At 44.1% G+C, this 26,882-nt stretch overlaps 1 protein-coding gene across 1 annotated transcript; it reads left to right on the top strand.

Moving 5' to 3' along the window:
• Positions 1-552: 552 nt before the first annotated feature.
• Positions 553-23,123, top strand: lingo3a (leucine rich repeat and Ig domain containing 3a). Its single transcript, XM_076153376.1, has 2 exons — positions 553-625; positions 21,175-23,123. The coding sequence occupies exon 2, from the start codon at positions 21,236-21,238 to the stop codon at positions 23,066-23,068; it is 1,833 nt and encodes a 610-aa protein (XP_076009491.1). The 5' UTR covers positions 553-625; positions 21,175-21,235; the 3' UTR covers positions 23,069-23,123.
• The last annotated feature ends 3,759 nt before the right edge of the window (positions 23,124-26,882 follow it).

The following is a 26,882-nucleotide window of genomic DNA, read 5'->3' as shown; positions in this document are numbered from 1 at the left end:
AATGCAGCATAAACAGCGGGAGTCCGAGAGAGAGAGAGAGAGAGAGAGAGAGAGAGAGAGAGAGAGAGAGAGAGAGAGAGAGAGAGAGAGAGAGAGAGAGAGAGAGAGAGAGAGAGAGAGAGAGAGAGAGAGAGAGAGAGAGAGATCGCTCCCTCAAACACTCTCTCTCTCACACACACACACACACTCACACACACACAGATAGACACAAACGCCAAAATAACACACAGGCTCTCCAATAAGAGCAGAGCACCGGCGATCCGCGCCGCTTCACCGTCACACAGCGCTGGCAGCCCGCCGGTAGAGAAGCTCCCTGCCGCCGCCACAGCACAAAGGAGAGACGGGAGAGAGCGGCAGACTGGAGGAGGAAGAGATATGAACAGCGGTGCAGAGAGGGAGAAGCAGCGGCAGAGGAGGTGAGTGAATGCAGCCCCGTCCAGCGGCTGCTGACGCTCCTGTGGTGAGGAGGAGGAGGAGGAGGAGGAGGAAGGAGGAAGATCGCTGTCTCTGGAGGCTGGAGGAGCGACGTGATCCCGCACAGAGCAGCCGGCCAGCAGAGAAGAGGAGCAGGAGCTCAAGGCTCACACATGTGGGGGAAGCAGCAGCGTTCAGGTTCTAGTCCTGGGTAAGGCAACTTTACACACACACACACACACACACACACACACACACACACACACACACACAGTCACTTTTTACAGACGGTAAAGTGTTATGATCACACACTGTCTTCGCTCTGGGTCCCTGTCTGTCTCCCTTCTTATCCAGTGGACAGCAAATGTAAACCGATGACCTGATGAGTGTGAGATCACAGTGTCCTCAGCTTCAGACCGCTGAAGCGTCTGATCGTTGGTTTTGTCCACCTCCACACTTCATCTCATCTGTCTCTGCTGTGATGCTGCAGTCCTGCCTGATAGATTTGTTCTCTAACTCAGATGGGCAGAGGGTCTCATTATCTAAGCCGGCTGCTCTATTGCAATGCTTAAAATGGATGTGCCTCCACTGTCTGCCTGTGTGTGTGTGCATGTGTGTGCGTGTGTGTGTGTGTGTGTGTGTGTGTCTGTAGCTGGCAATTCCCAATTAGGTTTTAATGATCTAAATGTTGGGTAGAAAGAGGATGGTAGCCTGGATCGATCCCAGCAGTCAGCCTGTTGTTGCTGCTATTGAAGTGTGAGGCTGTTTCTGCCCTTATTCTTCCTTTATTCAGTCCTTATGACACTTAGACAAATCAAGGGATTTCTCTCGGGGAGGGTTGTGTAGTTTCCTTAATTCTGTTCTTGACCTAAGGTTCGCTGGGTTTCTTGCATAATGTGAACTGGCAGCAGAGCATCTCTCTGTTTCTGAGACTCATGGCACTCAACTTAATTAAGACATATTTGTTTGTTTGTCATAAATTAACTAAGGATATGGTGAGATTATGATGCTGTGGCACTGCCCAGCTCAGAGTTTGGTCAGGATTAAAGGTATGTCATGCTTTTTGTCCGTTGTTTAGGTTCTTTACATCTAAAAACATGTTTACCTCAGCAGGTAGCAGGACTGAATTCACCTGCACATCTGGTTTGACACCTGGCGAGTGTTTGCCCAGCAGTATTATAGGATCTGTGTGTGTTTGCAGGGCTGATGTAGCTGATGGCCAACCAAGACGGAGCTTGCTTCTACTTCTACTGCTACTATACACCTGCACGCTTTGATTCAGTGTGCACAACGGTGCTGCAGCAAAGGAGAAGAATCGCAAAAAGATTTCAAAATAGAATCCTGAATGTAAATAGAAAACATGGAAATCTGTTCTATGTGTTCCCTTTAAACCAAATGAAGTGAAGTAGACCTTCTGTTCATGAGGACTGAGAACAGATATGAGGTTTCATCAGGTTTCCTTCAGGTTTCATGCTTACATAAGTGTTGTGGCCTCTAATGGGAGTCCAGTTGCTTGCTTCTTCTTGTACCGCAGTATGTCTAACCTATCAGAGAATAAGAGTACTGAAGTGACCGTGTGAATATACAGGAGTACTTAATGGTTCCTCAGGTGCCACTTAGCCTCCTTATTTGACAGCTTTATTTGTGGGTAATGAAATGTCTTGCTGACAGCTGTGTGAGACCCTTGGAGTCCATCGTGGAATCCGGCCTGTTAGTCTCGGCCATTACTGCGCCTACACTCTCTTTTCCTCTCTTGATCTATTCTGCTGAACATAAAGATGTCGACCCGGCTCAATAGCAACATTACCTCGGCTTAACGCTGCCAAAGCCTCCTTGTTTTCAACCGCGGAGCTTTTATGGCGGCAGTAAAGCAGAGATGCGTCCTCTGTCAGCAAGATGAGGGCATCGGCGCTCTGGCAGAGAGGACGGTGCAGCGAGTGGGTGAGACGTTAGGAGGAAGTAGGGAGCGGCGGAGGAGCGCGGGAGGGAAAGCAGAGAGCGTCGCTGTCTGTCACATACCTACAGGCACGCGAACATGTCAGCTGTCGTGGTGAAGATGTCCAACTGGGACAATCTGGAGGGAGATGCCCGGCTGTACTCGCTGGCTATCCTCCCACTCAGGCATTCAGACAGAGCTGTGACATTAACACTGAGCTTACACAGAGCATCTGGACCATGTGAGGGTTATTAATTCCAATCATGATGGCTTCATTTGACGTCAGAGGTGATGACAGTGACCTTGTCATCAGCTCCACGACTCTGAAATTGTTTTAAAAAGGCTTTTGGATGTTTATTTATTGCAATCCGGCTCGATTATCTTTGTAGTCGCGCTCAACTGGAGGGCACAAAAGGGTGTGTAGTGACAAATTGGTTGTGAGGTCCTTTACAGTATCATTGTGGTGTCATTCATTGAATTTAATTGAACTACAAGTCATTTTGGCTCACTTAAAACCAACAGGACCTGAGCCAAAGCGATACTTCAGTACAGCGCAGCATTCAATGACATCAAGGGGTCAGTTTGTCTACAGCCAATCTGTTTTGATGATGCCTTCCTCTTAATATTCATCTATCATTTAGAGCTGCATTAGCTTCTATATACTTACAAACCTGAACCTATTTATAATACAACAACAGGTCTCTCTGGTGCCTGAAGCAACATACTGTACCTGGGTTCAGTTTCTCTTGCTGCTGAGAAGTGGAATCTGATGCTTCCAGCAGTGCTCAGTGTGCCTGTGACTACCCTGACCCACACACAGCTCATATAGAGAGAAGGCGTGGAGTGAGAAACAGGATTTTCTGCTCTTTGGATATTGCATATTTTATGTTTCTTAGGTCTCTGGGTGAATGAGTGATGAGGTGACTACATTACACGAGCGCTAAAGCCACCGCCAAGGAATCTCCTTAGTGAAGGTGATGATGTTTGCATTCTTCTTACCGCATTGAATTGATCTGCAAAGTCTTGATAATGTCCACGTAGACGTCGGTGATTAATATCTTCAGAGGAGTAGGTTGATATTTGAAGGCACTTGGAGTCTCAGATTGTGCATTCTGTGATGAAGTATGCCGTATTTGGAGAGTTGATGTACTTGTCGGCCTCTGCGGCTCATTTAATTTTATGTCTTTCCATCGCTGCTGGCAGCTCAAAGTGCCGTGACCGACCAGCTATGAAACAATATTCAGCCGGCGTCCATCAGACGTCATGACTGTGATTTGCCCTAGAAAATGGAGCTTTGTAGCTTTCATTGAGTCGGCACCACCGTTTCTCCCCTGAAAAACACTGTCAGGTCATCGGCTTCACACTATGCAACCTCATCAGGGCTGAAACACTTTGCTGATTGATCAATGAATCGACAGAGAACGTTAGAATAATTTGTCAAGTGAAAATGCATGTAAACATTAGCAGCAGGTTGCATCTTCAGAGACGCTGAGATTTGCTTGTCAATTCCCATTTCCCCTCTCACAACCAGAAGGGCATCATACCGCCACCAAGGCTGAACAAGACACCACATTGCTCTTGCTATTATAATATAAAAACAAGATCTGGATCCAGGACCAACTGCATGTCTCTGTTGCCTATGATGGGATAAAAATGACAAATTTGTCCATTTCTATTACTGCCGTCTTGACAGTCTTCAAAAATCAGTTAAATGTGCTCTCAAACAAACAAACAGACACACACACACACACACACACGGGTGAAAGCAGAACCTCCTCTGCAGAGGCGCTGGCACAGAGGCTCTGTTGGCAGCTGCACAGAATTGATAATGACGTTAAAAACAACAATTTGGTTACTTGATACTGGAAATGATCGCCTGATAGATTGCAGCCTCCACATTTATCGCAGAAGCAAATGTTCCGTGTTCTTAGATTCCGTACAGGGAGCCAGTTACCCCGTCAGTCACCGTCCTGCCCTCGATCTGTCACCTTTCGGTCCTGGCTGAGGTACTACAAGCCGCTGTTACATCGTGTCCACATGACATCACAGTTTATGCGGCGCGTTGGGCGATGTTGTTGAAGTCAGTTGTGTCCGTTAGCTGACCTCAGTCAAAGTAATATGAAACAATTAGCTATCTTATCTCTGTTGGACAGTAAAGAGATTAAACACTGAGCATGAAAGCACGCATGGTTACTTTCATCTTTATGATATCTATTTGTCTCTGTGTCTTATCTTGATCCTTCAAACGGAAAACGCTGGAGATTGTGTGAAATGGAGGGAAGCGGCTTTTATACTTAACTATCCAACTATCTGAGTCTGAACACTTACACCATTAATTGCATCAATAATAGAGACCATGACTATCACATGCACGCAAGACATGTGGTTGAAAGTGGAAATATCGCTTTTCTGTTTAATCTAATCCAATAGAAGCCACAAATATTAGTGCTTCACATTTCAAAGGATCTACTCACATCACAGACCTTGAATTGTCTCAGTTATGGAAACGATTTGTAGCCCCTCTGAGCTCTGAGCTGTGTGTTGACCCGTGTTAGCTCTGGCCTGTGTGTTGCTCTCTCATAATGTCGCTCCACGGGGCCCCTGCGCACCAGAACGCTCTTTAATCAAGCCCCCAATTATGGAATTAGATGAACCAGATTAGATCAACACACAACATGCACCATGTTTCTGCTGAAACACTGAGTCCAGGGGCCAAGGTAATTTAGGGTGTTAGCAGCAGCAAACACACACATACACACACACACACGTGAACACACACAAGCACACAACCGTTTCCAACTAGGATGCATTTTATTTTCATCAGGGCTGAAACCTCATACGCTGCAAGCAACATCATGGGATTAGATCAAATAGAAAAAGCCTAATTAAATTCATATTTCAAAAGCCTGTAGCTGTATCTATTCACACACACACATGCACACACACACACACGAGGATATAATAGAATTATAATATGCTATTGTCATTGAAGATTACACGATGGAATTCTGTGTGTCAGCATGAAATACATAATAAAGTATAATTTAAACTAAGAAACCAATACCAGTATCAAAGTTATTCACCAAACTTGGTTCAATAGACTGATTCAGTCATGAGATGTAGCGCATTTTGAAGAATAAGCCACAGCCACTCAACTTTGGCAGCAAATTATGTCAAATTCTTTTTTTCATGTGCTTCTGTAGAGGAGGAGGGGGGAGTGACATCATCAGTCTCTCCTCCTCAAGTTTGGTCTCCGTCTCGTCCCCCTCAGTCTCTAAAAAACCTCCACCCCCCCTTTGTCAACTTTACGCTCTGCGGTCAGACGGCGTGTAAATTCAGCACCGGATTGATTTCTCATTCTTCAAACGCACACACAGCTCGATTCTGAACTCGACGCCAACTCATCAGCTGCCACCGGAGGCGACGATGATGCATTGGAGATGAAGATTGACGCGATTGAAATGTAGCTGCGTGAAAATTAAAGCTTGGCATGAGATTTACGTGTCATGCGTGGCAGCACCCGGTTCAGATGAAGGTTGGAACCCATTGAAACCCCTTTTTTGTCTAAGATCCCACTGAGCCGCTGCTATAAATGAAGATTAAGAAGTCACGCGTCTTTGCGTCTTCAGATCAGCTCGTATCCCCCCAACGCCCCTCTGGCTTTGCTCTGTGGATTCACACTGTCGGGCCTCTTATCTCCTCCCGGCTGTTGAACATAAATCAGATAATCAGTTGATCAGCCATTTACACGCAGGGGGAGTTCCTTGAACCGAGCAATGAAATTCCATTTTCTTTGCCTCCTTCCATGTGTGTTATAGAAACCCAACATTTGATTTTTTATAGTAAATAACATCCAGGGTTGCATCATTCAATTTTAGAAACAAAAAGGGACAACATTTTTTTTAGGTTTATATGCTCATTATACTTTCCCCAGCTTTTCTATGTCTGGCTGGAAGCTTATTTGAGCCTTGGAACAGGAGAGTATCAGCCCGGATTTGAAATCATCCATTGGATCCTGTGCGTGTGTGTGTGAGTTTGACCCTTTCTTCTGGGTTCATGGGAGGGAAAATACAAAGTGAGGAGAGGAAAAGGATTGATATGCTTTACTATTTATGGAAATTCAAATGGATTTCTGCTCATGTTGCCTTCAGGATGACCTCCGTCTGGGATCAAAGGGTTCAGCCGGCACTGTCCACTTTACATCTCCGCCTGTGCTGTACATTTGACAGAATTTTTAATTACATTTAACCATTTCCACAACCATAATGTATGCATTTCTGTGATTTACTGCTAATTACTGCCAGCTGTGAGAACATCCCGCCATCCTATCTAATGAACTCTTTCCAGCTAACTGCTAGTCGCTGAATACAGTACATGAGATCATTTGCATTATGTGGAGCAAATTCAATCTCCAGAGGGATTAGATGTGATTCCTCTTTATCGTGAACGTTAACGGCGTGTTATCGGCAGCCGATGCGTCCGCGCCGGCATCAGATGTGTCGTTGCTGCTGTACGCTTTGCCTTCATTAGTGCCAGAGAGAAGGAGCTGCTGTAACACATCACGGCCATTATGGAAGATGTTCATTTGACCTTAATGGCCTTTTGTGCCTTTGGATTCAGGATCAGAATCTCCCCCTCCCTCTTCCCCTCCTCGCTGCGCCTCTTCATCATTTCAACTAATACATCAGCAGCTGCATGTGACCGCGTGGAGCAGAGACAGATGGGTGTGTGTGTGTGTGATGAGATTGCATTAACAGACTGTGTTTACCCTTCCTCTCTCGTCTTCTTCCTCTTCCTCCTCCTCCTCCTCCTCTGCGTTTTCCCCTTGTGGGAGCCTATGGATTCGCTCTGCCTGTCCTAACCGATCAGAGGACGTCTTTGCTTTGAAGTGATTCACAACTGTGGAGCAACTTTCTCCTCTGTTGTTTGGGGCATTATGGGAGCTGCACTCTCCTCCATCCCTCCATATACATTAGCTGTGCACTACTTTATGTGAAGTCTGTTCATATATATGTGGAGTTGTGATGTCCCCTGAACGTCCACCCCCCTCCAGTGTCTCATCCTCTGTTTGACAGGTGTCGAGGTGAAGGGGACGCTCCTATCTGAACATCGGGGGGGGGGGGGGAGACGCTTTGAATTTCTGTTGGCAGGGAGAAGACGTCCTGTCCTCGCTCCTCTCCAGAGCCTGTCATCGCTTAGAGATAAATTATTCATGCTTTTCTTCTTCTTCTTTGTTTTTTTTTTCTGTTAGAAACACGTTGATCACAGAAGCGTGGGTCGGTTCGCCTCCACGTCACAACTCTCCTCGTCTCTCCTTCCCTCCTCCGCCTCTCCCGTCTCGTCAAAAGCTCTTTCGCTGGATTTCTTCAGCCGCGTCGGTGGAAAAGTTACTGCGTTGGCGTAAACAAGTTCAAAAGAGGCCTATTAATAATTTGCGTGCCAGGAAGTGAGCTGAGACGTTGTTTTGGTGCGGCGCGGCGTGTCTCTCGCCTCTTTCTCCGGCATGCCTTTTCATCCCCATGTATCCGAACGCCGACTTCCTGAACAGATCTGTGTTTTCATATGCAGGCAGGGCCCCAATTACTCAGCACTTGCGGTGGCGCCTCGAGGCTTCGAAGAGGTCAGATGAGAGGTCGTGATGTAATCGGGCGAGGTAGCGTGACACGGCAAATTCCTATAAGGACGGCGGATGCTCAAACATGCCGGCTTCGCTGACTTTTCCTCTCATTTGCATCCGCGAGTTGTTTGAACATTTTACATGAATCCTCTCGACTTCGTGGAGCGAAGGGACCGCTCTCTCTCCTCCTCGCCGCCTCTTCATCCTTCTTTTCATCCTTCAGGGGCCTTGAGGGAGAGCAGCCGAGTCTCTCCCCTCCTCTTCCTCCTCGTTGCCGTCCCCAGTCTGTTCCTGCTCCTCCTCGCCGAGCGCCTTCCTTCTGTTTTCCTGCCGCTAAGCTTTCATCACCGAGAGCTGACAACCGGTGTCGCCTGCCAAAGGCTCTGGGTTTAACTCCCCGCGGAGGCTTAGGTGTGCGTGTCTGTGTTTTTGCATTTAGCAGAATTTGTGCGTACGTGTGTATACTTTTGATTTGTCAGTGTCAGCACGCATGTCCCTTAATAAGCGCTTGCATGTCCCGGGTTTGAGCTCGAGAAGCGACAGCTCTGATGTTTCCTCTGGTGTGGAGACGAGAGAGAGATAAGAGACTCTGTCAAACACAACATACACACAGACACACAAACACATGAGACACACACACACACACGCAGGGAGAGAAATGAGAGACTGAAGCTGCTTCGACTTTAACAAATCCATTTCTCAGGCTCCTCACTCACTCTCACTTCTCTGTCCTTCCTCTCCTCTAATTTTCAAATTTTGTGAGTTTCGAGGATTTGCTTGTAAACTCATTTAGTAGTCTTCTCTGTTTTCCTTGTTAAATTTTTGCTATGGGCTGCTTTTCATTTCGTAGGATATTTCTCTCTGTATCTATAGGAAACTAGATTTAAACTGCTAGATTTTCCACCATTTTGATTTGTCTTTTTTTTGTATCAGTTTTACAAGTAGAATTTCTGGACCAAGCCTGATATTCCTCACGGTAATCATCCTTGGTGGAGGTATGTGCTCTGTGAGTGCCTTGTACTTCTCTTTCTCCCTGTAAATACTTATTCTTTTCTTTTGAATTACAATGGTGCCAACAGAGTATGAGGCTCTAAAGCTTACATCATAATGTCAACAAGGTGATGTCATCAAAAAGCAAAGCAACAACAATGTCCTCAGAACTCTAGCTTAGTTATAATGGTGTCGCCTTTATAGCTTATTCAATTATACATTTAAGAGCAATATGGATCTCATGAAGTATGAATCCTCTAAGTCATCTCGCTCTTCTTCTCCTCTCTCTGAAGACGCGGCACAGATACAGCTGTCGGCTTGCTGCCTCTCAGACAAACTTTCTGGCATGATGTAATTGGTGCAAACAGGAACGATGAATGAAATGCATTTGAGAATAGTGAATTAACGATTATAGCCTCAGATGTCAGATTTTCTTTTTCTTTGCCGCTTCGCTGAACGTCGAGCACCGACTGTAACGTTGATGTCGGATTAATCAAGAATTAAGTGGCGTGAGAGGAGATGCAGTGCCAGTGTTGCTGCTAGCCATCCTAATTGCTTTAGCATTCTTCCTGTAATTAACACTCTCGGCTAATTATGCTGGAATCCCAGACCTCCTTATTCTCACATTATTAGACTCAGCCTGGCGAGAAGGAAAGCACGCATGTACACACACAAACACACACGCACACACGTATGTGCAGATGTGTTTGTGTGAGATGGTGTATTGCAGCTGCATTGTTCAGTGGTGCGAATGCTGTAAATGATAAACAGTGACATCACAAGCGGAAGACATCACGTTGGCGTCGTCTTCTTCGTTTGTTTGTCTCACTGATCTGATGTGACCTCTGTTTTTTTGGATGTCCCTCATCTTCTGTTTGCTGTTTTTGTGTTAAGATTAAAGATGAGTGTAGGAGTGAAGCAGGATTAGAGGCGTGGAGAGTGAAGTAGGCCAAAAAATAACAAAGTGGGCTGGAATATGGACAGCAGAGCGTCCCTCTAATCCCTGCATGTGTGTCACAGAGGGACACACTTTACACTGTGAGTGTTTAGTTTGATGTTTTTGAGATTTGATGTTTTCACGGTCCATTATGGAGCGGAAACAATGGCAGAGTGGAGACGAGTGTGTGTGGGTGTGTGTGAGTGTGTGTTTTTATGAGACCTCTTGTTTATAGATGTTGTTTATCCGATGCTAGTTAAAAGACCCTCAGGAGCTCCAGGAGCTGATTCATACGCTAACAACAGAATCTGAGCAGTGACATTTAAAAAGAAGTATTTATCTTTTATTTGTTTTGTTTTTTTGCTACTTTTGAACAACAACAAGGCATTGTGGAGACTTTGACTTATGATACAGTGTGTGTGTGTGTGTGTGTGTGTGTGTGTGTGTGTGTGTGTGTGTGTGTGTGTGTGTGTTTGTGTGTGTGTGTGTGTGTGTGTGTGTGTGTGTGTGTGTGTGAGACGCACAGGGGAGTAAATATACAGCAAATAAAACCACAAATACAACAAAGACGTTGACACAAATACTGGGGTTAAATATACAGGACATTCAAAGGAATTCTGATTAACAGCAGGAGGAAGAAGTCGCGTCTCATATTTCAGATTCCTGCTCATGAAGGTCTTTGTAGGTCTATTATGTGGATTTTAATGACTAACTGACACAGGACGCACAGTAATTATCACATTCTTGGACATACCGAAGTAACTAAATATCTCTCTGTCCTCCATCTTCTCTGTCTTTGTCATTGTCTCTCTATTTTGTCCCAGTTTTTACCGGATCTTGGTCCACTTTTGTTTCTTTCACATTCACTCCACTGGACCTTCACCCCTGCTGGCTCTCTTACCAACCTACATCCATGATTGCCTCGCCCTCCTTCCTGCACTCCCCCCCCCTCCTCCCTCCTCCCTCTTCCTCGCTCTCGTGGCATCCTCCTCATCTCCAGGTTAATGTTTTGTCACAGCCGGGGGGCCAACAGTCTGTCGCAGGACCACTAACTCTCTTGACAACCAAAGTCACCTCCACAGTTTGTGTTTGCCATCAAGACGTTGGCCTACTTGTTTGGCGCTTGAGGACGAACGTCTCTGCAAACCCGTACTTGTCATCGCACCACTTTGACCTCGTTTTGAGGGGAGTCGACTCGAGTGTTTTCTATGAACTTGTTTCAACTTCTGAGTCTCTTATTTTCACTCCCGCCTGTCTATTCCTGTGACACGGCTGACTAGCAGCGTTGCTCTAACTGTGTTACATTACAGCGTCAGTGATGCACACCCGTCACTTCTCATGTGACCTTTGATGGATGCTGGGGTCGGATCCAGCCTCCTGTGGCCCGACATGGAGAATGGATGGCTGCTTACACTGATTGTATTTGGTTGTTTGTTTTGATGATTATAATTGTTATATTTATCTCAATATCCATGGCTGAGCTCATTGAGTGCTGATAATGATGTAAGCATGTCCAACTTTAGCTTCAGTAATTATGTCTCTGTCCTCCATCTGGACCTGAAAGGACTCGCTAGAGGACTGAGCAGTTTTAGTCCCTCGCCAGCACTGTGACTGCCGTCTCAGTGCTGAAATCCTGAGCAAGCGATTCCCACTCTAATTTTAATTAGGTGATTGACAATAGCTCAGGCCTGACTGACAGCAGCTCAGCCAGCTAATCGCTTCTTGAACAATGTGGCTGGACTGCTGTAGGGTCTAATGTGATGTGAAATGCCACACAGACTCACAGCTGTCTGTTCCATCTGTCTCTCTCTCTCTCACCCTCTGCATTATAACAAATGCCTTTCTCACCTGGGACCCTCGGCGGCACCGAGAACGATCTGTTTGATTCCATCAGCGCCTTTCAAAGATGGACAGAACTTTCTCCACCTCGCTGCTGTCGAGCGATGAATTATGAATAGATGCGAATCCAGCAGCAGCTCCGCCGGCCTGGCCTGAGGATTACATTCAATTTGCGCAGTGCTCCCTCGCCGGCTCGCAGCGCTCGTCAGCCTTCTGTCTCCGGGGACCTGGAGGGCGGTATTAGATTGCCGGCTGAAACTCTAACCCCCGCCAATCATGTGAAAAGTTGGAGACATGAATCTGTATTGATACTCACTGCTGCGTCTAGAGTTACACTGCGTTTGCTGCCATTCGCTTTCTTACCCGTACATCACATTGCTCACTTCCCTAAAGGAAGATGGGAAGCAAACGGAACGAGCGTCGCATGCGTGACCCCTGTCTGATACTTCCTGACTCCAGGAAAGCGTCTGGTAATTGGCCTGACTGATTAGCAGGCAGTCAGCGGTGAACAGGACGTCTATAGGACAGGGATTCTTTACATGGAGTCAGTGAGAAGGACACAGAGAGCCTGCGGGCTTCCAGCAGGATTAGTGTGACTCCAGCCAAGAAGGATTATGATGATTCCTCAAGTGTCTCTGCACCGAGGGACCCCAGAGGACGAGGAAGTGTTAGAATACGGAAGGAGACTTTTAGCCTCTTAACCAGTTTAGATATTCTGTCCTTTCATCCGTCTAGTATTTCTTTGCAGGTTGAAGACATAGAGGGATTTTGTAGGATTTCTGTCTGTGCATCCGTTTATTTGGAACGCGGAAATGTGTGTGTGTGTGTGTGGGTGGGGGTCACATGTAGTGTGAAGAAGTATACGCACGTGATGCTGCAATTTCCTGGCTTTCTATGCTCCGCCGTCCCCGTCTGAGTGAGGCAGCGAGTGGGAAGGCGAGCCAGTTGGCATGGACGGGCTGCACTGATGTCTGGGGACAGGGCAGACGGTCCAGCCAGCCAAGGAAAGAGATGCCAGAAGAGATAATGATCACACTCCACTCCACCTCTCAGGGACTTTGTCTTTCTGTCCCTCGCCTGTTCGCTCGCCCATTGAAGTGCAAATTGCGATCTTATTTGTGAGACGCATACTGTATGATTGGATTTGTATCGGTTCAAACCAAGGGGGGGTGTTGTATTTGCATTAGAATGGCTCGACCTTTGACCTTAGGTTGTATCCAATCATACGCAGAGGAACCGACACAACATTTGCTTATTTTTCCCTGAAGCGATGAAGACCAGATGAGACTTTTGTCTTGTATGTACAGATTTACAATAGAGAGGCTCTGCTGTCGTATTAAATGAGAAAAACAGAAGCGCTCTGTATTTGACTGGCCCTAATTCTCTCTCTCGCAGGAATAATGGAAATAGAGGAGCTTATCATAGAGCGATAGGTTGAACAGGTGCCATGCATACCGGAGCAATCACAGCTCACAGCCGCTGAGTTGGAGCCATTTAATCTGCAGCCATACAAGATCACAAAGCATTAGATGTTTCCAAGTCATTACATTTAATATTTGATCAGGGGTGCTTTCAAGGACACGGACCTGCAAGATAAATGGGCACGACACGTCCTGACAGGTTTGTCCTATTACGTCAATTCATGAGAAAATTGCCAGATACAGTGAAGGGCGTCGACCTCCTGGTAATGAATTCAAATTTGATTTCTTCCTTCATAGAATCAACTCACTAAGATACGGACAAGGACGGGAGAATGGCGTGATGTATTCACTGAGCACAATCCATCTATTCCACCTGTTCCCCGATTACGTGGTGTCTTTTCTTGTGTTCTGCCACTCTCGTCCTTGTTGAAGTCCTGTCAGTCGTGTAAAGGGAGGATGTCCATTTAATACGCCAGCTGTCAAAAGAATCGTCCAAGAATATCAGATAAAAGTTAATGTTATGGATTTAATGACAAAAATGTAATACTAAAAGGATAATGTTGCTGATATTTGAATAATTAATAACTATAATTGGATCTTTAATCATCATTAGTCTTTATTATGAGCTTTGGAGTCTCATTATGCCTTCAAATAAACAAGCACAAGACAGATAAGCCTGTCAGCCTCTAATCAACTTAGATTGATTGAGACAAAGAACTCATTACTGTTAGAATGTTGCTAACAAAGGGGTGTGTGTGTGTGTGTGTGTGTGTGTGTGTGTGTGTGTGTGTGTGTGTGGATCCAATGCGGTAAACCTGCCCTGGCTTCTTTGAGCCTGTAACTGGGGGAGGAACCATCACTCTGCATCACAGCGTTGCCCCTCAGTGGGCAGCATCTCAGTGAACGTTCTCGTGAGCCTCTGAAGCCGTCGCGTTAACTCAAACTCAAACTTTGGTTTGCGGGAGTGTTTGTGCAGGATCCTCTTCACCCCAGTGTTTGCTTTAACCTTCGGCTGTGGAAATATAGAGAAGAGAGACAAAACTGCTCAGATTAAGTCAGAAGTGTCGATGAGCTGCAGAATAGTTTTCATGGACAAAGCAAGAGCAAAAACAAGAAGCATATAGTTACAATATTTAGACACAAATTATAAAAATTAACAAAAGTCAAACTAGGACAAAAATGAAAGCAGTAGTTTTGCTAGCTGCAGCAGTTTTTCATTGTAAGAGGGTTAATATAAACAGAAAAGAACCAAAGAAACATGGATTTGTACCTCAGTTATTTTCAGTTAATGATCTGCCTGAGTGCCTCTCAGCAAGCAGCCAGCAACTTCAAAGCAGCGTTGCTCTCTGGCCTATGAGAGTTCTGACAACGGCGAAATTGGTACAGCTGCCTCCTCTGAGAAGGATTATTACAGAATATGCAGCTGAGGAGGAACCAAGAACCTGATTAAATGAAAGCAAAGCACGATGCTGGAGGGGGCAGGAAGAAAAGGAGCAGAAACCACAAACGACACCAAAACACAGGATCATAACAGTTGCAGTTTTTATGCAACAAGTTCAACGTATTGGGAACCACAGGTCTATACACACACACACACACACTCTCACTCACACACACAGGAAATGAGGCGCCACAGACCTTAATCGACCAAATCAAAATAAAGCAATTTAAAGAAAGCAGTGGCGCGTAACCAACAGCTTCTCAAGCTCCTTTACACTTACACAGTTCAGCTCTTTCCAGCTCTCACAGCCCTTTGTGTCGCCTCAGCAGGGATTCCCTCTGCCTCTGCCTCTTCATCCCTGCTGACTCTGCAGCACTTTATTGTTAATCAGACGCAGCTGTGACAACAGCCACTGAATAATTCTTGATTCATTGTCAGATAGTGAACTTAGGATCAAACAAATTAGTGGCATTACTCTGCACAAAGACGTTGAGACCAAACTGGGCCACCGTTCATGTTTTCATTAAACCGCAGCTGCATTTGTACGATAATAAACTATAAAAAGACAACCAATACAAAAGAAGCACTGCAGTCCCACATGTTAGTTCCTCGATGTGTTTGTAGATGGGAATGTTGGCAGCCTCAGGTAAGGTCAAAGTGTCTATGTCACTGGGTCATGACTACGCTGCATAACGTCAATTCAATTATTTAGCTGCTGTTCCTAGAGGCCTTTTTACGTCCATAAGCCCTCTAACGTCTCTCTATTAGAGATTCATGGCACATGGCAAGTCACACTCTTAATCACTCCTTTGTGTCCTTCGCTTTCACTGTTCAGCTTTGCATACAACAGTGGTGAGACATCTTTTTGGTGCAATTTAAAAACCAGCTATAATCCATTATCACACTGACATTTCCATTTGCCACCTTTATATTAGTATTTCATGTAAATCTGCATGAATATTTCTGACACTTCCTTTCTTATTAAACTAGTGGACAGTTGGCGCATGAGTCCTTTGTCACTGCAGTGTCGACAGCTGCAATACTGCTCTCTCACACACACACACACACACACACACACACACACACACACACACACAAACACACAAACCACTTTTCCAGTCTGCCACTGACGTCTCCATTCAGTTCACATTACAGTTTCTCGACGGACAGATTTTCATTTCGGGACTTTTGCCCCGGTGACTGAATGAGTTTTCAAAAACTGTTTCAAAATATCCAATGCATGAATACTTCTTCAGCAAAATATGTGATAGGATGATAGAGTTACAGTATTGTGGGTGTATGGATACTGTACATACCCTGTGCCAGGCTCTCCAGGGTGTCCTTGCCTGTGGTGGGTGACGTTGCCCTGACAATAATGTGAGGCTACAAGGTGGTAGTGTCTGGGACATACAAGAGAACAGAATGAACCCAACAAATTGGCTCTGTTTCTATCTCTCTGTTTGCCCTTCTTTATCATCAGCTGTGTGTGTGTGTGGGTGTATGTGTGTATGTGTGTGCCCTGTACAACATTGCGTGTCAGAGGCTTCTGGGTCTCCCTACATGGATTGATGGACACTCACCGCTGCTTCCTTCAGTGTGAATGAGTAATGTGTTTTCTCTGGGGGACACCAACACACACACACACACACACACACCACACACATACACAGCTTTTGCTTATGTAAAGCATGATGAGTGGGCACAGCTCAAATCAGTGTGAGCACAGGCATTTGATGAGCTTTTGTGGATGGTTTGCTTCAGCCTGCGTGTCTCTCTCCACCTACACACTCTCAAACGCTCTTCCTGCTCATTTGTCAGCTGTGTATTACGCATGCAACTTGGTTTCCACTCTGACAGTCTCTTTCCTGTCAGCATTGCTTTCGATGTGTGTGTGTGTGTGTGTGAGTATTCGCATACACAGACAGACACGTCCACACATGCGAGGCTCTTCATCTCTTTCATGTAGGCCGTCTGGGCTGTGTGGTGGTTTGATGTGTTATAAATAACGCTAGTGATTTTGTTCGTAATCATTGCCTTTGTGTAATTTTGCACACACGCTTTTATATCTGCACACACACAAATCATGTAATAGCTGCTGGTCTCATTCAGTATTGCCTCACAATCCACTGACACACACATTCCTCAAACTTGATGCAAACATTAATGGGTTGTGTTGCATGAGTAATGTGTGTGACTTAGCCAAGCATCAGCACTGCCTTCTGTCTAATCCATCCTAATGTGCTTATGTGGCAACATGTGGAGCTTTCATCGCCTACGAAGATGACTAGATGAGAAAAATGGCATTTGCGAAAGGCTCATTAGCTAAATTTGCTCTCCTTCAAGCCCAAACTACTTCAGTTAAAGTCGCGGTGAGGCTGAAGTGAAGGTATTGCAGAAGTAACAGCAGTGTGGTGTGTTTGTGCGAGTGTGTGTGCAGAAAGGATGAGAGAGATGTGGGGATAAGGGAGGTGATAGAACATCTGAGTCCCATTGAGCCCCTCTGCACCCACCAGGCTTCACAGCACACTTCATCCTGTAAATGTGGCTCTGTTGTTGTCCAACCTGCACTTGGCATGTCTCTCTCTCTCTCTCTCTCTCTCTCTCTCTCTCTCTCTCTCTCTCTCTCTCTCTCTCTCTCTCTCGCTCTCTCTCGCCCCTCTCTGTCTCTCTCTCTCTCCCTCCCTCTGTACATCTGCAGTGTTTGGACAGTAATTGGGCTGTCATCAAAGAGCACACGAATTTCAGGTCACCCACTCTGCCATCTGTGCTTTACAGACGGACTCATGCCGTTTGTAGCTGCAGAGAAGGGACACCTGGCAACCCGGCAACACCATCGGAGGGTGTCTGTCCATTTCAAATACAAATACATATAATAGTAAATGTATAGTGTAATCCAAAAGCAAGAAATATTGATTTTATATATTATTAATCATCCCTATCCCTCTGATTCTCCTTATTTGGAATGGCCAATTAAAGACCTTGAGCAATTATCATTATTATTATTATTATTAGCAATTATTCATAAATACACAACCTGAGAGGAAGCACTGGGAGGAGTAACTCCCTGTGACTGGCTCATGTGTGTGATCCTTTCCCGAGTCTCCCACATGTATCTTTGATTAATCAGAAGCCACAAAGAGTCGGATGTATATTTCTCATTCATGTGAGCAGGCTCTAATATGAATGCTCTGATGCCCTGAAAATAATTCTGCACTTGCAATTTGTGACCAAGTATCATTGGAACATTCCATTCCAATTCATTTTGATCCAACCGTTGTCTGATTGCTGTCATGGCTTTCCCAGTTCAATATGAATAGTTTTCTTGCTGTAATTGTACAGCACAACAAATTGACGGTGTAGGCAGCATTTCTGTAAGCGTGGTTGGCAGGTGTTGATAGTGTTGACAGCTGAAATGCCTAAATATGTAAAGCTGGAGAGAAATGGAGAATAGAAACACAAAGTAGATTGTTTATTTCTGCATTTATGAGATATGAGACTTTGCAAACTACTTTCTCTATACAAGTTAATGTTGCCTGGCAACAAAAGTAGTCCGGAACAAAGAGCTTTGTCTGGGTAGTATACAGTATACCTACACTGTATGTATACACATGATAAGCCATATATAATTCATCTGTTTTACACTGACCTATGCCTGCACTTTTGCCATCTGATATTGACAACAAGTAAAGGACAACAGAGGCTCAAACACTGAAGCAACCTGAGCATTGACAGTCAGCCCACACAGGTGGGGAACTCACAGAGGACATCTAGTGGACAGGTGTGGGTCGGACTAGAGACGGAGATGGAGAAATAAGCACCGAGAGATTAAGAAGGGTAAAGAGGTGTTGCCATGACTACATGTATGATAGTGTGTACAATAGAGCTTATATCAGAGCTGTGTATTGATTTGGCCTCCAAGTTGTAGTCTATGTAGTTGGGTCAGGTGGAAATTTGTTCACCTCACAGATGAATTGTTTGTCCCTTTCAGCTTTGTAATGTTTCTATGCAGCACTGCAACATTACAGTGCAAATCACATTGAAATTGTATTCTACAGGGCCATGGTGTGGACTGACATTGTCTCTTGTCAGATATGACTTCGGTCACACATCTGCTGTATCGAGACTCGCCACACAATCACCTCACCTTAAATTAAAAACATTATTTATGTATTTAATTTACAGTTATAAATATAGTTGCAGCTGCAATATAGCATAGCCTGCAGTAGGGAACAATGAAAGTGTGTATGAGAAGAAGGAAAAATATCAGGACGATGGAAAAGTATCTGGAAAGCTGACCCCAAAAGAATCTGACGGTGCATGGTGATGGATAACAACGGTGAAAATGAGAGAGCAAGATAAGCAACAGAAACCACTCAACCAGAGGAATGATGAATGCAAAGACTTGTGACTTGCACAGAATGCCTGAGTGTGTGTTAGGACTTTATAGAAGTATATTCTCTGCCATCTAATTTCCTACAGCCCCCATCTCACCCCGCAGCTCCTCAGCTCTCTGTCACCTGCACCAGCTGAAGGTCTCCTTCGCCATGATCGCCTTGACACTGATGGTTATTTTGGACTGTGGCGTACAGATTGGTAACAGTAGCCTCTTGGAAAGCTGTTTGGAGCTGCTGGTGCCAACAGTGAGTCTAGTGTGAGAAGTTGTTTATCCTGTCTTGCTGTGCTGCATTAACTGCCTGGTGCCTCTGAGCTGATTAGTGAGACAGTGAGTGCAGCCAGATATGGGTTTGCAGAATTGACTGACTGACGGATATTAGAAACACTTAAGTGTGCAGTGAGGGATCAGGTAATTTCTATCTAGTTTATATTTCTAATAAATAATAACACGGGAAGTTGCACAAGGTTTCACTTTAGGAGAGGGGATGGGTTTGTTGGCAGTAATTGTGTTTGCTGTTTGTTTTTGGCCAAACAATTGGAAGAGAGAGATGCACACACTCCTCGGATTAGCAGGTGGAAAGGGAGTGTAAATCTAATTCCTATCATCAGCTTCTGCCTAAATCTCACAAGCACCAAATATCTGCAGAGAATCACATCAGTCAATCAACTAAACTAGATAATGACAACAGTGAGCAGTTACTTGTTTTGAATTCGATCTGAGTGCAACATAAACTCCTCTGAACTAATCAGCCTTGTGATTTAAATCTGAAATCAAACCTCGGCAATTGCGTAATCAATGTCTCATTACAGATTTATTCAGAAAAGCTTCCGATCATGCGTTTGCCCTGTCAGATGGAGAAAGGTCTCATATTGAAGTTTGAGCAAAGCAGAGCAGTTAGTCAATGTTTTGTTTGAAACTAATAATTGAAATGTCATTCAGCTGTCGTCTTATGAGTTTATGTATTTTTGCCTGGGGTGATTTAGTGCATACATGTTTATGTTGTCGTATATGTGTTGCCCAGTGACAACAGCTTTCAAATCTTTCACTTTTCGCTTCCTAAAGTTGCATTTTCAAGGTGGAATCATGCCCACTGTTGGATATGTGTGTGTGTGAGGACATTCCTTCGTCTCAGTGTCACACACACAGCACGTACAATACGTTAGGGACGCTGTGTGTGAATGAATGAGGCTAACAGGTGTCATGGCATCATGTTGTGTCTCATTCACTCACTCGCTGGGTTTTGCGGAGTTATTTTCCACCCCCCTAGTTGTTGTTTTGCGATTGGTTTATACAGGGATAGTTACTGTGCTGAAAACATCCAGGAGCAGATGGAAGCGGGAGGAGGGGGTGGAGGGGGCTCTGTGTGCATGTGTGTGTCATATGAAACCCATAGGCAGCTCAGGCTCGGCACGCTTCTCTCATGGAGAGCCTCATGCCTCAGAGACTTATGCAGATGATGCGATGGATTGAGTTATTGTGATGCACTGAGTCGTAGCCCTGTGCTATGGTGACTGACCTTGCCAGGAACCTGAACAAAGTCAACTGTTGCCATTTCCGCCATGATACTGCTGCTGGATACAGTGGACTGATGGCTGTCTGTCTGGATTGTTCCTTTGGGTTCAACATCATTCTCACTTTGCATAGATGCTGGGGGTTTATTCTACAGATCAGTAAGTTTCTGTTTGTTTATTTGTTTGTTTGTGCTGTCTCCTCACACCATATGTACGGACCAGAGTGTGTTTGCAGTCGAGCCTGCTGTAAAGACTTTATACAACCTGTGATTGTTTTTCCTTTATCCGTTCACTCTAAGCTGGCTCATATTAGATAACAACAGATGTCCAATTTCCCTGATTCATATACAATACATAACATGACTCCACAGCAAACCAATCAGATATCAATGAGTCATAGTTATTGGGTGATTCTGTGGCCTGGCAGACGATCTTAAAGCCTGATTAGAGAGCAGAGTTGACCAACATAAGCCATCTGAAGTCCTTAGAGGATTACCTTGGAGCTCTGGCTTTAATTTCACTGCTGTCAGGTCAATTATTGTTTGTAATTGTAATTCCACTCTTGACTGTTTGATCGCAGCGGTTGAATGGGAATTGAGTTGATTTAATTTGGCTCAATCTCTCTTTTTTTCTCCTCCCTCTGCCCCTCTCTCTCGTTTTGTCTTTTCTCAGGTCTCTGGCCCAGTGATCCAACCCCAGACAGGAGGTGGAGGACGCAGTAGAGAGGAGGGCCATGGGGCTGTGCCCGGCCCAGGACAAGGGCTGGTTTCTGCCGGGTCTCTTCTTGCTCCTGATGACCATGGTGTCACCCACCCAGAGTCAAGGATGTCCTCAGCGTTGTGAGTGCATTAGCAGGCTCAAGACTGTCTCCTGTCATGGCAAACGCCTGTCTGCAATGCCTGATGGTATCCCCACAGACACAAAGGTCCTGGACGCAAGTGGGAATAAACTTCGCTGGGTAGAACATGGTGATCTGCTTCCTTATCCTCGTCTCGAAGAGCTAGACCTGAGTGACAACATGATCAGTGTCCTGGAACCAAACGCTTTTTCTAATCTCCAGTACCTGCGGTCACTGTCACTGAAGGGTAACCAATTGAAACTGATCCCTATGGGGGCTTTTTCACACCTATCAAACCTAACATCCCTGGACCTCAGCGGGAATAAGATTGTAATTCTTTTGGACTTCACTTTCCAAGACCTGAAAAGCCTCAGGAACCTGGAAGTCGGAGACAACGATCTGGTTTATATTTCCAACAAGGCTTTTCTGGGTCTCGTGGGTCTGAGGGAGCTAACCATTGAGCGGTGCAACCTGACCTCCGTCTCCAGCCAGTCGTTATCATACCTGCATAATCTGGTGACTCTCCGGCTCCGTTACCTCAGTATCTCTGCCATAGAGGACCAGAACTTCCGTAAACTAGGAAGCCTTAGGGGTCTAGAAATCGACCACTGGCCATTTCTAGAGTATATTTCCACACACAGTCTGCAGGGTCTGAACTTGTCTTGGCTGTCCATTACTAATACAAACATCACATCTGTGCCCACCTCAGCACTACGAAATCTAGCTCACCTCACTAGTCTCAACCTCTCCTACAACCCTATCTCTGTTTTGGAGTCCTGGGCACTAAGGGACCTTGTCCGGCTGAAGGAGCTGCATCTGGTTAATACAAACCTTGGGATGGTGCAGCCGTATGCACTGGGTGGTCTACGGCAAATCCGCCTCCTTAACCTTTCTACTAACAGCCTGGTGACCCTGGAAGAGGGAGCCTTTCAGTCTGTCAACACCTTGGAGACATTGCGTTTGGACAAGAACCCCCTGGCTTGTGACTGCCGCTTGCTCTGGATTCTTCAGCGCAGGAAGACCCTGAATTTTGATGGTGCTTCCCCTGTGTGCACGGCACCTGTAGAGGTGCAGGGACGGGCCCTCTCTGCTTTCACTGACTCTGCTCTCTTTGACCACTTTACCTGCCAGAAGCCCAAAATCCGCAACAGGAAACTGCAGCAGATTACAGCTCGTGAGGGTCAGGTAGTGTCATTCCTCTGTGGAGCAGATGGTGAGCCCACACCCATGATATTCTGGATCACTCCACAGCGCCGCCGCATCACCACCAAGAGCAGCGGCCGACTGACTGTGTTACCAGGAGGCACATTAGAAATACGCTACGCCCAGGTAACAGATAGTGGAACCTATATCTGCATCGCCAGCAATGCAGGTGGAAATGACACCTACTTTGCCACACTAACAGTTAGTGGGCTGCCACTAGATGCGGCCCTCATGGCCAACCGTACCTACTATGCTGGGGACCTTAATGACACTAATGTGAATGATACCAGGGTGTTCCTGAAGTTCACTCTGGACCTTAAAACCATCCTCATATCCACAGCAATGGGCTGCATCATGTTCTTGGGGGTGGTCCTCTTCTGCTTCATCCTGCTCTTTGTGTGGAGTCGAGGGAAAGGACAGCACAAGAACAATTTCTCAGTGGAATACTCCTTCAGAAAGGTGGATGGACCCGCTGCTAGTGGAGGACAGGGGGGCGCAAGGAAGTTTAACATGAAAATGATTTGATTTTTAGGGATTTTTTTCCGGTATTAGTATTCTTTCTCTTTTACTGTTTACAAACTACAGTTAGAAAGACACTGGAAGGGACCTTTGTGCTCCTACTTCATTACACGGATTATTTCTGGGACAGTCTCTTGAGACATTCTCTTTTCTTATCGGATAACAAACAAATATATGTGATAAAGGAAATCTATTTGGATTTGATATATTTGTATTGCTTCTGTTTTGTTTCATATAACTGTGCTGATAAAATCCGGATTATATCTGAAAGGTTATAGTCTCAAAATGTTGAAAAATGAGACTAAAGTCCATGCAACAAAAGCACTTGCTCAGACTCTCAGAGTTGGACGTCTGCAGGGTTGTGGACTTCATGCTCCATCTCTACAAGGAGCTCTGTCCCCTTCATCTTTAAAGGATTCCACGTCTCTGCTCTATGACGTCTTTTCAATCTCCAAACTAGTGAATTTAGAATAACGGGGTGGTGCTCACTGATTGCCAAGGACATGCCAATACATATTTGAATAGTTCCAGCTTTATACTGCATATTAAAACTTATCTATAGTCAAGATTAGTTTAAGCATTATTTAGGCAATTTGATACAAACAGAGGCTCTGCTTCACTACATCTTTGCTGAAAGTGTGTTTGTATAGAATGCATTACACACTATAGACTACACTCTGCAGTAATATGCAGTCAGTCTCGGCACAACACTGCCAAATTGACCATAAAGCACCATGTAATCTTTATCCAAAGCTGTATGAGAAAAGTTAGTATTTATCCAACGCCACTATAATGAAAGCAGTTTCAAACTAAACTAGAATTTTAGCAGAAGTTTAGCAGAAATTAAGACTCCAGTGCACAATGGTGTGGTGACAGTACAGCACAGTAGATTTTCAGTTTTTATGTATTCTGTACACATTAAAGAAGATCATTGCCCTCTTGAAAATATTGTATAATAAAAAATTAATGCATGTACAGATTTTACTTCTACTTTGTGTCAGTTCTTAGCCTTGTAAATTAGAACATTTGTCGGGATGTATTCATCACACATGCAGTGAGGTTACGCTGTATAGGCAGGACATACAGTCTGTAAGCTGTATTATATATTTTATAATCACTGACATTCAATTTCTTGTGGTTGTTTGGAGTACTGTTAAGTCATTAATCAGGTTTTACTGTTCTGATGTGATTCTACTGTTACAGTCTGCTCTGAAATCATCCAAATCACTAATGAATAGTGCGAATCCCGGCTCTCTCACTGAGACGTACAACATTTACTTTCAGCTCATGTGCATAATAAGTGCAAATAAGTGACAATGGCACAGCCAAGGTTAAGCAGGTTCCCTTCAGCTCTAATGTGTCTGCAGGAAATGTTCTTTTTAAATAAATAATGAAACTGAGCCAGATAGGGCAAGGGTTGTTATATTCTAATAAGGTTTCATCACGCAACAAAGAGCTGAATTTTAAACTGTACCAGTATATTATTTTTTAGCTTAGCTGTGTAACGTTTGGTGATAGTTGCTCTAGTTGTTGGTTTTGAAATGATTGGAACATGAAGATTTGTTCATTTAAATAAGAATGGAGAAATTATTCATTTTGCTAGTAAGGAGAAATGTTGTTATATTTTCCCCCAAAAGCAAAATTGTTAATTCGAAGAATGTAGCTCACAAATAAACACTCGACCGGACTTCACAATGCTTACAACAAATCAATTTAAGAAACTGGAGGAGGTGTGTGTGGGGACCAGTTCCTCTTCTGACAGACATAATTTGGTGAGCAAACAGATGAACTGTTAATGTTATTCAGGCCTCTTGGCTTTCAGGCGCTCTGTCTGTGTGGTTTTAGCTTTTGGGAACCACAAGCACTGTTCAGCTTCACTTCCAACAATGTTGCTCTCCTGCCCTCTGTTGGCTATGAATGGGAATGTCCTGACAGAAAGTCTTTATGTATTTACGCAGCACAAAATTTACAAAATACAATATATTATTTATGAACTGTTCATGGGCGGATTTGACATGATTTTAGTTTCCTTTCTGCCTTTTGAAAAAGTGTAATTGATGGGATTTTTCATTGTCCTTTGCTTATCATAATGTAAACATTGTGTCTGGAAGTTGTGCTACGCTGTTTTGTATTGTACTGTTTTATAAAATGAAGCACACTGTTTATAAAGCATGCAGCATTAATTGTGATGATGACCTTCTGTCCCCAATCAGTTTGATTTTGGAAATCATCAGTCATTAGAGTTGACAAGAACATGTTTGCCACTGTAATGACATCATATCTCCAGCTTAGGTTTTGCTAAATGTTAGTCTAGATCTCTGTGCTTATTGGAGTTTGTGAATATCCAGTCACCCAGATAATGTAAATACTATTCTAACTGGTAGTATTAACGAAAGAAAGAAAATAATAAAATCATTGTTAAAAACCACAAGTGAAGACCAGTGATGACACTTAAGAAACTTATTAAAGAGGAAGTGCAGATGTACAGGGAGGTATTCAACCGCCAGCACCATTTTGTGATGCTTTTTAAATTAGTTTCAGTTTTGTGAGTTATTACCATGGACATTTAATTATGTTCTTTGCAAAAAAAGAGTGAGCTTTCTTGGTCATAATGAATTTAAATAGCGATGAATACATGATTCCTACTCTTTAACTTCAAATTCTAATGAATCTGCTTGAAGACCTTCTTGAGTTGCTGAATCTTAATAAATGTCTTTGTGGTTGTAAACCTAAAATGGTCCTGAAAGCTGCTTTGATTTGGAAGAACAACTCGGTGATGATGCAGCTTAATTGCAGCGCTTTGAAGATATTGCATTATGTTTTTGTCTCTTAAAATCTTGTTACTTCCCTTTAATGAGTGAAACTGACATCCTGTTCTTCCATTTGCATTCACCCAAACTACAACCCTAAACTTTGTTGAAGATTGGAACATAATTGGGGAAATAAAATATCATGTTTCTAAAAAAAAATATTGTCAGGGGAAGTTATTTTGATAATCTTATTATCATGTAGGTATGATTAAAATTATCTCTGTAAGCTCTACCTGTATGTTAGAGATGCCCATCTATTCAGCGGTGGATGAACTTTGAGATAACCCACTGAAGGATGTGTCAGAACACAGCAGCATCAGACTCATCTATCAGTTCAACCCGTTTCAGAGGTTTGGGGGTTTTCCCACTCCCCACTTTGGTGCATTAGGTGACAGTCAGTAACAAATTTCAGAATTCAATATGACCACCATCAAGTACATCTTTCATTAAGTGAAGTGAGGAAATTATGTCAGTGAAAGACAAGCAACTTGTCTGTCATATGCTTGGAACATTGGTTGGTGATTGTGCGGTAACACACCGTTCAAGTTTGCACGTGTGGGTGGTTATCACATTTATGTGTTACTTTGCTGCTGAATCATGGCCACCTATATATATACCATTGAAGTGGTTAGGAGTAACTGACAAACAAGTCACATACCAAGAACACGTGTATAACATCAATTGAAGGATATGTGATGAAAATATTATTTCTCAGTGTCTTGTGAAGAACTTACATTGAACTATAATGCAGTGAAAATGCATCTGTTCACACGATTTTAACAAATGTGTTAAAATCAATGTATGTATCAATGTGTAAGTTTACCATCGACATTTTGAGTTATTCTAGTTATTTAGTTGTGTATTGTATAATAAATTGTTACAAATTTGCTCAAATTTACAAGTGTGCCTTTATGATTTTGAACATTTTGATCTACACTATATATAAAATGTGGGACTGCGTTAAATCATCAGCTCTAAACTTATTTGGTGACCTATTATTGGTGTATTTA

This window comes from Genypterus blacodes, unplaced genomic scaffold, assembly GCF_046128005.1.
Source record: "Genypterus blacodes isolate CSIRO-AG114 ecotype Tasmania unplaced genomic scaffold, CSIRO-AGI_Gbla_v1 ptg000058l_1, whole genome shotgun sequence".
NCBI lineage: Eukaryota > Metazoa > Chordata > Actinopteri > Ophidiiformes > Ophidiidae > Genypterus > Genypterus blacodes.
This window is presented reverse-complemented; position numbering and strand designations above follow the sequence as displayed.